The sequence below is a fragment of the Rhinopithecus roxellana genome, chromosome 1, assembly GCF_007565055.1.
Source record: "Rhinopithecus roxellana isolate Shanxi Qingling chromosome 1, ASM756505v1, whole genome shotgun sequence".
Taxonomy (NCBI): domain Eukaryota; kingdom Metazoa; phylum Chordata; class Mammalia; order Primates; family Cercopithecidae; genus Rhinopithecus; species Rhinopithecus roxellana.
The window spans coordinates 117,810,154-117,827,883 of NC_044549.1; the positions used below are offsets into that span (position 1 = coordinate 117,810,154).

The 17,730-nt window shown below is 37.3% G+C and overlaps 1 protein-coding gene across 2 annotated transcripts in view; it reads right to left on the reverse strand.

The window, feature by feature from the left end:
• Nucleotides 1-2,163: 2,163 nt before the first annotated feature.
• SKIL (SKI like proto-oncogene) overlaps nt 2,164-17,730 on the reverse strand; it is a 38,386-nt gene continuing 22,819 nt past the window's right edge. For both annotated transcript variants that reach the window (XM_010372612.2, XM_010373321.2), the window contains exons 3-7: nt 15,286-15,383; nt 12,159-12,391; nt 8,337-8,578; nt 7,533-7,757; nt 2,164-6,541 (exon numbers count right to left, since the gene is read on the reverse strand). In XM_010372612.2, coding sequence (XP_010370914.1) covers nt 6,383-6,541; nt 7,533-7,757; nt 8,337-8,578; nt 12,159-12,391; nt 15,286-15,383 — 957 coding nt within the window. In that variant the 3' untranslated portion in view covers nt 2,164-6,382. The remainder of the gene's footprint in view (nt 6,542-7,532; nt 7,758-8,336; nt 8,579-12,158; nt 12,392-15,285; nt 15,384-17,730) is intronic.

The window sequence follows — 17,730 nt, forward strand, 5'->3', positions numbered from 1 at the left end:
GAAAAATGAAGCAGTCCTGTGGAAAACTTAGGTGGTTCTTCCAAAAGTTAAATATAGAATTACCATATGAATACACAATTCTACTCCTAGGTACACATCCAAAAGAAGAGAAATCAGGGACTTAAGTAGATAACTGTAAAGCAATGTTCATAGCAGCATTATTTGCAACAGCTAAAAGGTGCAAACAACCAAAGTATCAATCAACAGATGGATAAACAGAATATGGTATAAACATGCAATGGGGGCCGGGCGCGGTGGCTCAAGCCTGTAATCCCAGCACTTTGGGAGGCCGAGACGGGCGGATCACAAGGTCAGGAGATCGAGACCATCCTGGCTAATACGGTGAAACCCTGTCTCTACTAAAGAATACAAAAAACTAGCCGGGCGACGAGGCGGGCACCTGTAGTCCCAGCTACTTGGGAGGCGGAGGCAGGAGAATGGCGTGAACCCGGGAGGCGGAGCTTGCGGTGAGCTGAGATCCGGCCACCGCACTCCAGCCTGGGCGACAGAGCCAGACTCCGTCTCAAAAAAAAAAAAAAAAAAAAAAAAAAAAAAAAAAAAAAAAACATGCAATGGGTTACTATTCAGCCGTAAAAAGAAGTGAAATTCTGCGACATGAAACAACACGGATATATGTTGAAAACATCATGATCAATGAAACAAGCTAGACACAAAGGACAAGTATTTTTATTCCACTTACATACCTAGAATAGGCAAATTCATAGAGACAGAAAGTAGAAAAAACGTTACCAGGGGCTGGGGGAGAAGATATGCATTAGGGAGTTACTGTTTAATAGGTACAGAGCTTCTGTTTGGGATAATGAGAAAGTGCTGAAAACAATGGTGATAGTTGCCTAACATTGTGACTATATGTCATTGTACACTTAAAAACGGCTAAAATAGTGAATTGTTGTGTATACCTTATCACACACACAAAAAAATTTAATTACAATTTAGAGGGTACTATAAACAGACTCTAAGATAGTCCCTAATGATCCCTGCCTTGTGGTATTCAAACCCTATATAAACTTGTCCTGTAATAAAACAAGACAAAAGTGAGCGTGTGACTTCCAGTCTGGGACATAAAAAAATTGTGGCATGACATTTTCTTCTGGATCCACTCATTTGGGGTAAACTAGTCATGTCATGAACAGCTCCATGGACAGGTCCACATAGTAAGCAATTGAGCACCTTGTCAGCAACCATGTAAGTGAGCTTGGAGGCAAATCCTTTAGTTCAATCCAGCTTTCAGACTTCAACCCTGGGTAACATCCTAAGTGCAACCTTACAAGAGCTCCTGAGCCAAAACAGCAAGCTAAATGTTCCTAGATTTTTTTAAAAATTGCCCTTATTGATAACACCATGATATAATTTGTAAGTAGCTTGGAGTTTTTTGTTTTTAGAGACAAGGTCTCACTCTGCTTACTCTTACCCAGGCTGGAGTGCAGTGGTGTGATTACGAAACAGCTCACTGCAGCTTCATCTGCTACTCCTGGGCTCAAGCGATCCTCCCACCCCGGCCTCCCAAAGCACTGGATTACAGATAAGAGCCAGTGTGCCTGGCCATCTCCTGAATTTCTGACACTGCTAAATACGGGGGCAATTGTTATGCAGTAGATAACTTATTTAGTAAGGATGGTGAAAAAAAGGTTAAAGTCTAAAAATCATTAAAGAAAATCATCACATAATGCTGGTATTTTCATCACCTGAAACATTGCATAAAATTTCCTATTCTATAATAAAACAGGTTTTTCAAGTTAGTGTGTAATAAATAATAGACTTTTTTTTTTGAGACAGTTTCACTCGTCACCCAGGCTGGACTGCAATGGCACGATCTCAGCTCACTGCAACCTCTGCCTCCTGGGTTCAAGCGATTCTCATGCCTCAGCCTCCCAAGTAGCTGTGATTACAAGCATGAGTCACCACGCCCGGCTAAGTTTGTATTTTTATAGACAGCGTTTCACCATGTTGGCCAGGCTGGTCTCAAACTCCTCCTCTCAGGTGATCCACCCGCCTTGGCCTCCCAAAGTGCTGGGATTACAGGCATGAGCCACCGCGCCCAGGCGACGAATAATAGACTTTAAAGGAACAAAGGAGAAAATGTCAATCTTAGGGAACAAGAAAGTTAAGCTCACACACGATACTGAAATAACTTGAATCAAATTTAATTGGCATTAAAAGTTTTTATTTAGAATTTGATCCACAATCTATACAAGTTATTTACAAGGCATGAAAATGGAAAACAGCACAAAATACAATTGAGGTATAAGCTCAGAGCACAGTATGTCATGTTTCAATAAATATAATTCAAAATTTGTAAACTAGGTGACCAGATACATGAGTCTTATTTTTAGTAAAACCATATAAAATATTTATTTCACGTGAGGTAGAGGACAGTTTTTCTGTGTCATGTAATGCAACCAACCACAGCAACTTTTAACTGTAAAACTGTACATCATTGGCAAATTTTTAAATTTAATTATGGTCAATGTCAATTATTTGTTTCAACAGTTGCAGAACACATATTTCATTTACTGCCTTCACAGATTAGAAATTCAAAAATAATTTAAGACTACTATGTTGGCTTAAAATTATCAGGATAAACAAATATTTCTAACAGGATAGTTAAAAACAAGCAAAATTTTATTTCTCATAAACTAATTCCTCAAAAGATGTCCTACATTTAGCAACTGTTTTCTAGGACATGTTTACTAGAACTACTTTAAGTATGCTGTGCTTTCTTTTCAAGTGAGGTATCTATATTGAGGAAAAAAGTCTTATAAATTCCTTTTACGTTAAACTAATTTAATACACTATTTTGTTTTCTGGGCTGAATTTTTAGATTTTTTTTTTTTTTTTTACATTTGATCACTTTCTAATTCAAAAATTGTAGCACTACGTAAGACATTTAATTCTATTACTAAATAGGCTCCAAACTACATTATACAGTATAGAAGCCATTTCAATGAAAGGATTTACCAAAAAAAAAAACAAAACTGTCCTTTTAAATGAAATGTAATATAAAATACTCGTATGTTTTTCTTCCAAAAGTGGAAATGCTTAAGTACCCTATACTAGAAAAAAAAAGGCTGTTTATTCAATTCCACAATGTATAATACAGCAGTTATATGTCCCTTATTGCTGACAGCTTCGATAAGATTAACAAGTAGTTCCAAGCACAGAAATACATGTACAGTATGAGCACAATTTTTCTTTATATTGATTTTTAATCTCCTATCATTTGGATTAAATGCATAAAGGGCAAATAAAAATGAGGCATCTTCCCTAAGTAATCAAAACATATGTCTTATTGAAAAGAAAATTTTAGAAGCTGATTAAAAACCTTCCGCACTAGCTTTGCAATTAATTCTGGAGAAATACCTTGACATATCTTATAGTATTTGAGTTTCCTTATAACTGTACTTTCCTTCAAACAGAAGCTACCTATGTGCAAATAAACTGATTGTTCTGTCAGGACTTCTAAAAGATATGGATAGCCCACAAATATATACTTTATTTCACCTACTTGAATAGCTGCTTTACAATTCACTATGTACAAATGATTTTATATCTTAACTGGTAATATATTAAATATGTTATAAAATTAGTTCAAGAAGCATAAAACACCCTAACTCTCATGAACACAGAAATTCAAGCAAAAGAATATGCTTAAACAAAAACTAAAGCACACAGCAAACGTAAATTGTTGGTCAAACCTTTTCATAGTGTTATAAGTTACATTTGTGAAATTTAGAGTAGTTGAAGAGCTTCCTCAATAACAGCAAGAGGTTTTACATTTATTACCTTTATAGAGTAGGTACACTTTTCTCATACAGTTTAGACTACAGAAACTATCACCACCCAAATTAAACATCACCCAAGCTAATATTCTTTCTTCCTTCTAAAGATGAGCTAGCAAAACCTTTTATAGGCTGTCCCTTTAATGCAGCTTTTTAGAGTAAACATTTTTACATTTTTCCCAAAAAGAATTATTTTTTGAAGTCTGAGGAAAAATCTGCTTGCCTAGTGAATTTGGCACACAAAAACTAACAACAAATCAAACTTTAAGCTAGCAACCAACACACAAAATAAGCATGCAAAGAATAGAGTAAGTTTTATATGGGTATTTTAGCCGAGGCCACTTATAAGGTATTACAAAATCTCTATATTGTTTTCAAGCTATGTGGTACAGTTTAAAGTTACTTTTAACAATAATATGTATATTTACAATTGACTTAAAAAACTATTTTCAAGGAAGTTAGACAGAAACCTATGGCACATCAACGCATCTTCTGAAAAATGAAGACTATACAATGTCATGTGGCAAATTTTCATTATGTGAAGGACTAGAAGAAATATTTCTTTACTCAATTCTGAATTACCAGTTCATAATAATTTAATGGTGTTTAAACACTGCTTAAAATTTTCAAATAACATATTTCAAGGATTAAGCAATTTATTTTAGAAGTTTTGGGTTGAAACAAATTATTTTATCATTTTCTAGGTAACATAAAGCAGAAAGGTTCCAAGTGAATTAGAAATATAAATGAAATTATAGGTGTTTCAGTTTGTCTTCCAAAAAGCTGAGCTGTGACACGAATAATTCAAAATTAAAATAAAACTATATCATAAATATCTGATTTTTCTTTCTCCAGATCTAAACAGATTGTATTGGGAGAATACATCATTTTAAATATTTGTTTCTGCATGTCATTTTAATATTTGTTCCTCCTTGAGAAGATTCCAAGAATCAACAAATTAAATTAGTCTTAATATAGCAAAATTTAAATGGAAAACTGAATATACACATTTAGGTCATACTCAATTTAGTAAAAAATTACATCTGGGGAAATACAAAATTCTTTTTGGATATGTACTATTAAGCAAAATATGAAAATAACTGGTTAAATGACAACCTAGTGATTTCTTTCTACACCGTTAGATTATCTACCTTCTGTGCTGGAAATAGAGTATAACCTTAACCCTAGCTAATTTATTTTAAAATAAATACAGCTTGCTGAAGTAATTCATACATAGTACCTTATAAGAGAACATGAAAAACATGTATTATCCCATAAAATCCATGGGGTAATAATGTCAATTAATAATAGTTTCAGGAAACTTCCTTTAAAAACAGATCTAAGAATTTTACCTAATATATTTTAAGCCAAGAATTAACAAATATGAAATTTGCCATTGGAGAATGACAGACTTTTCTGTGCAAAAAAAAAGTGCAGAAGATGTTTTCCCTCCCGAAACTATGGAATTCCTTTATCTCCTAAAACTTATCTAAAAATCTTTTAGTAGCAGATAACTAAACTGTCCTATATGCACCTATCATGTACTATCAGTTGACTGTAAATTCCTGATTTTTATATTAAGTAGTAATTGAAAATGGTCCATTCGTGCAAATTTTGGTAAGACTTAACATTTAAACATACAAAAGTCCAAAATAACCTTCAAGGTGTTTAACATTTTACAACTTAAAGAAAAACAAGTCCATTATATAAATTTCAGTAAGACTCATAACTACATATAAAAACTATACAGGAGGATCATGGATTGTATAGAAACTGATATACAACAATGGTATCAGTTTTTCTCAAGAACATTAATATTTTCACACCATTATTAACACAAAGTTCAGAAATTATTTTATTTTTGAAAAGTTGCTGCTTAAAAAAAAATCTAAATATAACCACATTTAAACTGAAAAACAAATTACAACTGCTTCTTCTGTTTAGCAGCAGTGCATAACAACACATTATTCTTCCCCACTGTGCTCATGGGGTATGCTATAGCCTCAATAAAATTCCTCCTAGGATACACATTAAAAAGAAGAGAACTGGTGGAAATTCATTCCACAATCTGAACCAAGTAAGAGTAAATTTGATGTATGTTAATGAGTATACTGTATCAACTTAGAAAAACTGTGTTAATGAGAAAAGGGGAGATTCAACTCCTTGAGTAGCTCTATATACTTAAATATAAAGCTACATTGTATCTAAAATTGAGTCTGAAATATGGATAACAAAATTGACCACAGTTATATTCCATCACATACTGCAGCTTTTAAAAAGTACACAATTGTTAAGTTTGCATTAGAAATATAAGCAGATTACCCACTAGTTGAAACCATATGGTATTGTTACTAAGCTGTTTTTTTAAAAAAGTACAAAGAAACATACATTTTCATTCATTTGGAAAATGTAAAAATTTAAGTACTAATATATAATCTCTTCACTTTCTCTGATCTACAAATGGATAGAATGCCTAGTTATCTTCATGCAGATAAGTTCTTCAGAATTCAATTAACAAAGCAAGCAACAAACAAACAAAAAAACCTTGTCAATAATACACAGATGAATCTCTTTAACATTCTCTATTCTTTAGCAGTCTTGGATGATTTCAGAATTTGCAGCTTTAGCTCTTTTATCATCATCTCTAACTTCTGTCTTGCTTCCCGTTCCTGTCTGAGTTCATCTTGGAGTTCTTGCCTATCGGCCTCAGCATGGTCCAATCTCTGTCTCAGTTCTGCCAGCTATGTGATTTAAAAGGCGATGTCAATTTTAATTGTTTTGTTTTTCCACTTAATCCTCGTATCATAGGAAACACTTATTTTCAAATTACTTCTTACAAAATGAACTATTTCATGTATACTAAATTCGTTAAGCATCTAATACTATTAATTTGACATCTGACAGGACATTAAATTTAAGAAAAAGCAAAGGAATGAGAGGAACAAACACATCCACCATGTTCATTATGCCCTATACTTTACTATATGGCTCATCACAGCCTGCTCATGTTAGTTATTTGTTCATGTTCCTTAAATTGTGAGATTCTATTAACAAAAGAGAATTGTTTATTTTTGCTCCAGTGCTTTTGAACATAATAGGCAACAGTTCCTGTTTGTTAATTTGCAGATTTGAAAGCTCATATACTACATTAAAATAATATAACATATGATATTCAGAGGGCTAGAGATTACCAATTTAGGTAACTAAACTGCAGTAACCTAATAAAAGTTTAAACTAATAAAAGCAACAAACATCAAAATAATCATCTTGGACAATACAGCATAAAGCTACGTTTAACAGAATTATCTATTTTGAAATCTAGCTTCGTAAACTGAGCTTGACAAAAAGTAATTCCTTTATTAGAGAAGTAACTGTGGCCGAGCACAGTGGCTCATGTCTATAATTCTAGCACTTTAGGAGGCTGAGGAGGGCGGATCACGAGGTCAACAGTTTGAGACCAGCCTGACCAACATGGTGAAACCCCGTCTCTACTAAAAAATACAAAACTTAGCCAGGCATAGTGTCACACGCCTGTAATCACAGCTACAATCAGGAGGCTAAGGCAGGAGAACTGCTTGAACCCAGGAGGCGGAGGTCGTGGGGAGCTGAGATCGCGCCACTGCACTCCAGCCTGGGCGACAGAGTGAGACTCTGTCTCAAAAAAAAAAAAGAGAAGTAACAGTTTCCATTTCCATGCTGAAAGGGCACCATTATACAAACAGTAATTCTTACCTGTCCTGCATATTCAGCCTCTTTGTCTTTTTCTAAATTTGAGTCACAGGTACATTTTTGCTTCATTATCTGCTCCAATTTTTTCTCTAAGTCTTTCTGTTCAACATAAAATTCTTCCATTCTTTGAGCATGTTCATTCTGCAAAGATTCAAGTTCTTTCTGTAAATTCTGCTGTTCTTCAGTGAGTTCCTTCATAGATTTTGAACTACTCAACATTTTTACTTCCTGTAATGTAAAGAATCACAATACAATTTTTACTTTATTTTCATCATCTTAAAATTTTCAGTTCTGGAAAATATAGCACAGAAAATACCTAAAATTCAGCTATCATTACCAGTTCTATATAGAGGTAATTATTTTTAAAAACTATTTTCTCAAAAAATTTTAAAGTATATTAAAATTGCTTATCAGTGTAAAACAATAATCTTAAGTACATTATAGCATCTCATCTTGACTTTTCTTATAAGCATATACGGGGGCGCTGGGCGCGGTGTCTCACACCTGTAATCCCAGCACTTTGGGAGGCCGAGGCTGGTGGATCACAAGGTCAAAAGTTAGAGCCTGGCCAACATCGCCAACACGGAGAAACTCCATCTCTACTAAGAATACAAAATTTAGCCAGGCATGGTGGCATGTGCCTCTAATCCCAGCTACTTGGAAGGCTAAGGCAGAAGAAATTGCTTGAACCTGGGAGGCGGAGGTTGCAGTGAGCTGAGATCGTGCCACTGCACTCCAGCCTGGGTGACAGAGCAATATACAAAAGTATCTTTTCATAATGGACTATCATTTACATAACAACTTTACCATCTGAAGTTGTTGCTTCTTTTGCAAAATCAAGTTTAGTTTTTCCTGTTGTTTTAAATAAGTTCTCATTACTTCTTCCATGATTTTTCCCTTATCATCCTCACAAATGACATCTTTCACAAGAAGAGGAGATGAAGTGGCAGCAACAAGGCCAATTCCCACTTGGTTTATGTCTCTGACTAATTTGCAAGTGGCAGACTCAGATTTCCTTTTACTTGTAGAATTATTTGAGATTGATGTATCTTTGAGAGAAAAAAATCAAATAACAAAGTATGAATATCACTCCATTAAAAAATCACTAGAACAATCCATAAATGAAAATTTTAAAACATTTCATTTATAAATTAGACTAAAACAAATAAAATAGGAATAAATTTAACAAAAGTAGTGCAAGTACAATTACAACTACAAAACATCACTAAAAGAAATTTAAGACCTAAATACATGGAAAGACATCCCAAATTCATGGATTGGAATTTAATATTGTTAAGACAGTAACAGTTCCCAAATTGATCTACTTATTCAGTGCAATCCCTATCAAAATCCCCACTGGATTTTTTGCAGAAATTGACAAGCAGATTCTAAAATTCATATGGAAATGCAGCAAACCCAAAATAGATAAAACAATCTTGAAAAAGAAGACCGAAGTTGAAAGACTCACAATTCCCAATTTCAAAGTTTACTACAGAAATCAAGACTGTGTGGTATGACTTAAGGATAGACATACAGATCACTAGAACAGAATTCAGAGTCCAGAAATTTAAAAAACTCATACTTTATAAGGCAATTGCTGTTGACAAAGTGCCAAAGCAATTCAATCAGGAAAGAATAATCTTTTCAACATACAGACAACTATATCCACATGCAAAAGAAAAGGTTGGACCTTATACTGTATACAAAAATAAATTAACTCTAAATTAATCAAAGACCTAAATGTAAGAGCTACAACCCTGAAATATAAATTTCTTGGCTGGGTGTGGTGGCTCATGCCTATAATCCCAGCACTTTGGGAGGCCGAGGCAGGTGGATTACCTGAGGTCAGGAGTTTGCCACCAGCCTGACCAATGTGGTAAAACCCTGTCTCTACTAAAAATACAAAAAAAAAATTAGCCGGGCATGGTGGCGTGCACCTGTAATCCCAGCTACTCGGAAGGCTGAGACAGAAAAATTGCTTGAACCCAGGAGGTGGAGGTTGCGGTGAGCTGAGATCGCACCACTGTACACTAGCCTGGACAACAGAGCGAGACTCAGTCTCAAAAATAAATAAATATAAATTCCTTGGAATTGGGATTAGGCAATAGTCTTAGATATGATACCTAAAACAAGAAACAAAATAGATAAATTGGATATAATAAAAATTTAAAACTTTTGTGCTTCAAAGAACACTAACACAGCCAAGCATGGTGGCTCACACCCTGTAATCCCAACACTTTGGGAGGCCGAGGCAGGTGGATCGCTTGAGCTCACAAGTGTGAGACCAGCCTCAAAATGGCAAAACTCCAACTCCACCAAAAATACAAAAATTAGCTGAGCATGGTGGTACATCCTTGTAGTCCCAGCTATTTGGGAGGCTGAGGTGAAAGGATGGATTGAGCCCGGGAGGTAGAGGCTGCAGTGAGCAGAGCTGGGTGATACAGCCAGACTTTGTCTCAGGAAAAAAAACACACACACACATACACACAAAAGAACACTAATAAGAAAGTAAAAAAAAAAAAAAAAACAGCATGGTAAATCAAATATCTGATAAGGATCTAGTATCCAGAATATATAAAGAACTCTTACAACTCAATAGTAAAAAGACAACCTAGTTTTAAAACAGCCAAAAGATCTGAATAGACATTTCTCCAAAGATATGCAATGTCCAAGAAAAACATGAAAAGATACTCAATATCATCATTCACTGCGAAACTGCAAATTAAAACCATGACATACCACTTCACAACCACTAGGATGGCTATATTCAAAAGACAATAACAAGCGTTGACAAAGATATGCAAAAGTTGAAACTCCCAAGCTACCACGGGAATGTAAAATGGTGCAACTGTTTTAGAAAAGTCTGGCAGTCCCTCAAAACATTAAACATAACTACCACATGACCTAGCAATTTCACTCCTAAATATATACCAAAAAAACCTGAAAATATAGTCCCACACTTAAACTGCTACACAAGTGTTTACAGCAGCATTATTCATAATTTCCAAAAAGTAGAGCCACTGCAAATGTCCACCAACTGATGAAGGGATAAACAAAACATGGTATATCCACATAATCGAATCTTATCAGGCCATGAAAAGAAGTCCTGGTACATGCAACAACATGGACTATGAAAACATTATCCTTAATGAAAGAAGCATAAGCTTTTTGGTCAGACATGAAAAGCCACATGTTGTACAATTCCTTTTATAATGAAATGTACAGAATAAGCAAATCCATAAAGATAGACAATAGATTAGTGGTTGCCAGAGGCTTCAAGAAAGGGAGAATCAGGGTGTGACTCCTAATGGATTACAGGGTTAATTTTTCGAGTGATGAAAATATTATGGGCCGAGGCAGGTGGATCACCTAAGGTCAGGAGTTCAAGACCAGCCTGCCCAATATGGCGAAAACCCTGTCTCTACTAATAATACAAAACAATTATCCAGGTGTGGTGATGCACGCCTCTAATCCCAGCTACTCGGAGAGCTGAGGCAGGAGCATAGCTTGAACCCTGGAGGCAGAAGTTGCAGTGAGCCGAAATCACCCCAATGCACTCCAGCCTGGGCGACAAGAGTGAAACTCTTGTCTCAAGAAAAAAAAAAAAAGAAAACCCCCAAGAATCTCAATTCTCTATAAAAAATTAAATAAATAGAAGACCCTCCAACTGTTCCAAGGCAGCTAAAGTAATTGTCACACTGCCTAATCACTAAGCAAAGCTGTGCTGCTATATGGATGGTAACACAGGCAATACCTGTGGACATGTCTCATTTAATCCACAGTATTTTAAAAGGCATGGTAAGTAGCCAGCTATTTTTTTCTTTTAAACAACCAGCCAATATTCCACATTTATGCCATATGCCTGGCCCCCAGAGCTTTCAATCCTTGCTTTATTCCATAACTAAGTTTCCCTGAGTTCTATACCTAACTACTCTTACTTACATGTACTTCTTAGTATTAGTTAAATGCTGTCTCAGTTCATGGCAAATTAGAAAGAAAAATAAAGGTTGGGTGTGGTGGCTCACACCTGTAATCCCAACACTTTGAGAGGCCAAGGCAGAAGGATCACTTAAGCCCAGGAGTTCGAGACCAGCTTGAGCAACATAGCAAGACCCATCTACAAAAAAAAATTAAATTAAATTAAATTAGGCAGGCACAGTGGTGTGTGCCTCTGGTCCCAGCTACCAGGGAGACTGAGGTGGGAGGATCACTTGAGCCAAAAGGTTGAGGCTGCAGTGAGCCGTGATCTCGCCACTGCACTCCAGCCTAGGCAACAGAGAAAGACTCTGTCACAAAAAAAGAAAAAAAAAGGAAGAAAGAAAAACAAGGATCTCCTGAAGACTGACAGCAAAAGGTAGGAAAGAAAAAAAATTCAGATCAAAATAACTTGCAGTCTGAGGCCAGGTAGCCTATCTGTATCTATCTCAGTCTCCTGAGCTATCACCACGCTAGGAAAGTATAGCAACTGAGATTAAAATAAATCACCCAGAGTTTTGAAGGGTAGCATTTTTAAAGGTAAAAGCTCTAATTATCTGAAAATTTAGCTTAAACAAAAAGTCTGTTTGAAAATGCTGAATAAATGTGTTCATTAGATATTTAATTTTAGAAAGATAATCTCTGAATACTTACCTAAACGGCTACATAATTCTCTACTTGTTTTTAAATCCATTTTCTCCTGTTCCTCAAGTGAGACATCTGGATAAGACACTGTTTTTTGAAGTTTACAACTACTGTGAGCCTTCTCTGACTGTCTTGATATGGACTTACTTGACTCTGTCTTTGTGAGCTCTTTAGACTGGGATACAGCAGAAGTAAGCGACACATTTGGGGCAACCACTTTATCACACATGTATAAGTAGTAGCTGAAAACAAGTAAAAGCAAAACAAGACATATATTACATATTACGATTAAGTAAAAATCAAATACGTAACATGCATTTCTGTGGTTAAACTTTTTTTTTTTAAACCAAAACAGACAATATTACAACTCAGAAAATAAAGGTCACAGTAAAGAATTCTTAGGAAAAAAATCAGCACTTTAGGCATTACAAACAAAATTATAAGGGATTTTTTGTTAGTCTGCAAGTAACCCAGGCTGGGTGTAATGGTGTGATCATGGCTCACTGTGACCTGTAACTCCTGGGCTCAAGCAATCCTCCTGCTTTAGCATCCCAGGTAGCTGGGAAGACACATTCCCATTTTTTTTTTAGAGATGGGGTCTTCCTAGGCTGCCAAGTTGGCCTTGAACTCCTGGGCTCAAGTGATACCCTCCCGTGTCTAACTCCCAAAGCACTAGTATCACAGGCATAAGCAACCATAACCAGCTTGCAAGTAATTTTGTGGTTTTTTTTTTTTTCTTCTTCTTGGCAAGTTATTTCTAAGCACTAAAAAGATACTCAGAAAGAAAATCACAGGCTCTTCTCCTTCCCTCAGAACCACCCCAGAACTAAAAGCATTAAGCACTTTATACAGCTGTGTAACAACTCTGAGCAGGTAAGTTTTACTCCAGAAAGAGAATCATCTATAACTACTTTGGAGGACTTTATCTTGCCCACCACCCTTCCAAACAGGGAATCTTGGCTCTTTGCTTTGGTGAGGCTGCTTCAGTTGCAGACTGCAAGGTTATGGACTGATTCACAAGAGGCTCAATGAGGAGCTCTCAGGGCTCTTCTTATATACCTCAGAGAGAGAATATGCACTCTGAATGCCACCCAGCTACTGGGCAGTTCTCGTATCAAACCCCACCGAGCAATCTTCTTAAAATACTTCACTACTTCCTATTCATTTGAGAAAATGGCAATAATAAATTATGCAAAACTAAGATTGAAGAGATTACCAATTTTGATCAAAACTCACATAAAATTGCCCAGTAGACACATCTGAGAAGCTCGTGGAACAAACAAATTTCAGCTACATATTTGTAACTATATTCTGAGTGACACTTAGCAAAAAGATGCAACCATTTAAGACTTGACACTCCATCCCCTGAACTCCAGACAATCTCCTCTTACGTTTCATTTTCTTTGTACATGACATCTATATTGTTCCCCTTTGTTAATAACATACATTTTTGAGCCAAAATCTCAGTTTTCTGACAGGACAAGAAAATTGACAGGTTTAATAGTGCTCAAAAGACTTACTGCAAATACAACAGGTAAAGTAGTGATTATAAAACGTAAATAAGACTCGGTCTCTTTGTCGCCATGCTTGGAGGGAATACAGATTTACACTACTAGATAAAAATCTAGGACTCAACAACAAAAACTTATAATCTAGGGTGCACATTTACTGAAAAAGTAAACCTCTGATTTTGAAAAGTGTGGTTATTAAGAAAGCTCTAAGTTTCAAAAGAATTTCTTTTTAAAATATCAAAGTTGCAGGCTGGGTGCAGGGGCTCATGCTTGTAATCCCAGCACTTTGGGAGGCTGACACAGGTGGATCACTTGAGGTCAGGAGTTCGAGACCAGCCTGGCCCACATGGTGAAACCTCATCTGTACTAAAAATACAAAAATTAGCTGGGTGTAGTGGCGGGTGCCTGTAATCCCAGCTACTCAAGAGGCTGAAGCAGGAGAATCGCTTGAATCCGGGAGGCCTGGAGGTTGCAGTGAGCCAAGATCGCACCATTGCACTCCAGCCTGGGCAACAGAGCAACACCCCGTCTCAAAAAAAAAAAAAAAAAAAGTTGAGGTCGCAGCTGGGCACAGTGGCTCACGCCTATAATCCTAGCAGCACTTTGGGAGGCCAAGGCCAACAGATTACTTGAGATCAGGAGTTCAAAACCAGCCTGGTCAACATGGTGAAACCCTGTCTGTACTAAAAATACAAAAAAATTAGCCGGAAGTGGCGGCTGGCGCTCAGGCTCAGCTACAGGATGCCATGGCAGAAGAACTGCTTGAACCTGGGAGGCGGAGGCTGCAGTGGACCAAGATCCTGCCACTGCAGTCCAGTCTGGGTGACACAGTGAGACTTTGTCTCAAAAAAAAAAAAAAAAAAAAAAATCAAAGTTGCACACTAAACTCTTGAAGAGTTGGTTTACCTCTTGAAGAAAAGTAAGAAATTAAAGAACTTTCATTTTTACTTTAGGGCAAAAAGAAAATGACCTATTTCTAGAAAACACATAGAAATACATAGTAAAGGTTATTTCAAATATTCAGTGCAATTTATAATTAATTTCATTTTAGATTCTTTCTTTGAATTTTTTTCTAGTAAGAGTGACTAATTACAATTTGTCTACAATTTCCCTATAATGATAAATGAAACAAAAAAATACATTAAATACCAACAGACTTATTTAAAAATAATTTGGAATTTTCAAAGATAATCTATGATTAACAAGAAAGCCTGAAAATAAAGAAATAAATTCCTGGTCAGGTGCAGTGGCTCATGCCTGTAATCCCAGCACTTTGGCAGGCTGAGGCAGGCAGATCACCTGAGGTCAGGAGTTCGAGACCAGCCTGGCCAACATTGTGAAACCCCGTCTATACTAAAAATACAAAAATTAGTTGGGCATGGTGGTGTGAGCCTGTAGTCCCTGCTACTCGGGAGGCTGAGGCAGGAGAATCGCTTGAACCCAGGAGGTGGAGGTTACAGTGAGCCGAGATCGCGCCATTGCACTCCAGCCTGGGTAACAGAACAAGACTCCATCTCAAAATAAATAAATAAATAATTAATTAAATTCCCATGTCCTAGAATAGTGTGTGGTATACAGTTGCTGAATGAAGAAATGAATGAACGAACAAACAAATACCAACTTACCTGGGGTGTAAAAATGAATGTGTCTGAGAAACATGGTCACCTTCCTGCTTTATAACAGGATACCATGACTGTAATTCCATTCCTGATGGTGCATCTGTCTGCAGAAAAACATGGAAGTGAAACATTTATTGAAGTTTTAACCTGTGAAGGTTAATTTTATGTGTCAACCTGACTGGGCCACTGAGTAAAGACAAGTAACATTATTTAGGAGTCATCATGCCAGGCACAGTGGTTCACACCTGTATTCCTGGCACTTTGGGAGGCAGAGTGGGGAAAATCCCATGACCCCTGGAGTCAGCCTGGGCAACATAGGAAAACCCAGTCTCTTAAAAAAAAAAAAAAAATTAGCCAGGTGCGGTGGTATACACCTGTGGTCCCAGCTACTTGGAAGGCTGAGGTGGGAGAATCCCTTCAGCCCAGGAAGTTGAGGCTTGCAGTGAACCGTGATTGCACCACTTCACTCTATCCTGGGCAACAGAGTGAGACCCTGTCTCAAGAGTCATCTTCCAATAAGGCAGTCTTCCCTTGAAGAAGCCTGATTAATCACCTGAAACTCAGAGACACCCACATAAACTATCCCATCACAAGAACAGTTTCAGTACGCATGTTAATGTGGAGTGCCAGAAATGATTCCATCAAATTTCATACTTATGAAATCTATTTTATTTATTTTGTTTTGTTTTTGAGACAGAGTCTCGCTTTGTCACCCACGCTGGAGAGCAGTGGCGAGATCTCAGCTCACTGCAACCTCCACCTCTCGGGTTCAAGCGATTCTCTGCATCAGTCTCCTGAGTAGCTGGGATTACAGGTGCCCACCACCACGCCCAGCTAATTTTTGTATTCTTAGCAGAGATGGGGTTTCGCCATGTTGGCCAGACTGGTCTCAAACTCCTGACCTCAGGTGATCCCCACTCCTTAGCCTCTCAAAGTGCTGGGATTACAGGCATGAGCCACTGAGCCCGGTTGGAAATCCATTTTAAATAACAGAATTCTGTAAAGGTACAGGACTGGAAAAATTCTGATTCTTATTCCTGTGCTACAATCAGCTAGATTATACCCCAGCCCTACAGTATTTGTTAGCATATTAGCTATAGATACCATTCTACAGCAATACTTTGCCAAATTAAATCCAAAACCACATTGTTTGCTAACACTTGTCATTAAACCATATTTCCTAATAAATATAAAAAGCATTTTTTAATGCTTAAGGATGAACTATAACTAAAAATAAAGAAAAATAAGGAGAAAGGTAACTGGCAACTTAATGAACGTCTACCTGCTGAGAACTTTATACATCATTCTTAATTCTACCAAATATCCCCCCTTAAGTAGGTATCATTGCCATTTTACAGATGAGAAAACAACTGAGGCTCAGAAATTGAAGAGGGGCCGGGTTCGGTGGCTCACACCTGTAATCCCAGCACTGTGGGAGGCTGAGGTGGGTGGATCACCTGAGGTCGAGTTCAAGACCAGCCTGGCCAACATGGCAAAACCCTGTCTCTACTAAAAATGCAAAACTTAACTGGGCGTGGTGGTGCAGCCCCTGTAATCCCAGCTACTCAGGAGGCTGAGGTGGGAAAACTGCTTGAACCCAGGAAGCGGAGCCTGCAGTGAGCCAAGATTACACTGCTGCACTCCAGCCTGGGTGACACAGTGAGACCCCATCTCAAAAAATAAATAAAATAAAAATACAAAAAAATTGGCCAGGCATGGTGGCATATGCCTGTAATGCCAGCTACTCAGGAGGCTGAGACAGGAGAATCACTTGAACACAGGAGATGGAGGTTGCAGTAAGCCAAGATAATGCCACTGCCCTCCAGCCTGTGCTACAGAGCAAGAACTGTCTCAAAAAAACAAAACAAAACAAAAAAAGAAATTGAAGGGAAAAAAAGAATAAACGACCTGTGGTTACGAACTTCTCCCTTATTTTGGTTTGCTTTATTTACATTTTGTCCTCCCTTCATCTCCCACATATTTCCTATTATACGAAATTACCTTGCTCTTGTGGGAAAAGGATACTTAAAAGAGGTAGGCAAGACTCACTGGTGAGGGAAAGGGGAAAGAAGAAAAGGAGAGCTGAAAGGTGGCATGGTTAAGGAGAGCAACAAAAATAGGAAGTTAACAGACAAAACCAGGAAAGTGAGGGAGAATGAGATTAGGAATGAGTTAACCAAGGGATAAGACAAAAATGAGAGCAGGATATTTCTCTAAACTATGCCTTTAAGAGGCTCCATGGCTGGGCACGGTGGCTCATGCCTGTAATCCCAGCATTTTGGGAGGCCCAGGAGGGTAGATCACCTGAGGTCAGGAGCTCAAGACCAGCTTGGCCAATATAGCGAAACCCAGTTTCTACTAAAAATACAAAAATTAGCTGGATGTAGTGGCGCACACTTGTAATCCCAGTTATTTGGGAGGCTGAGGCAGGAGAATCACTTGAACCCAGGA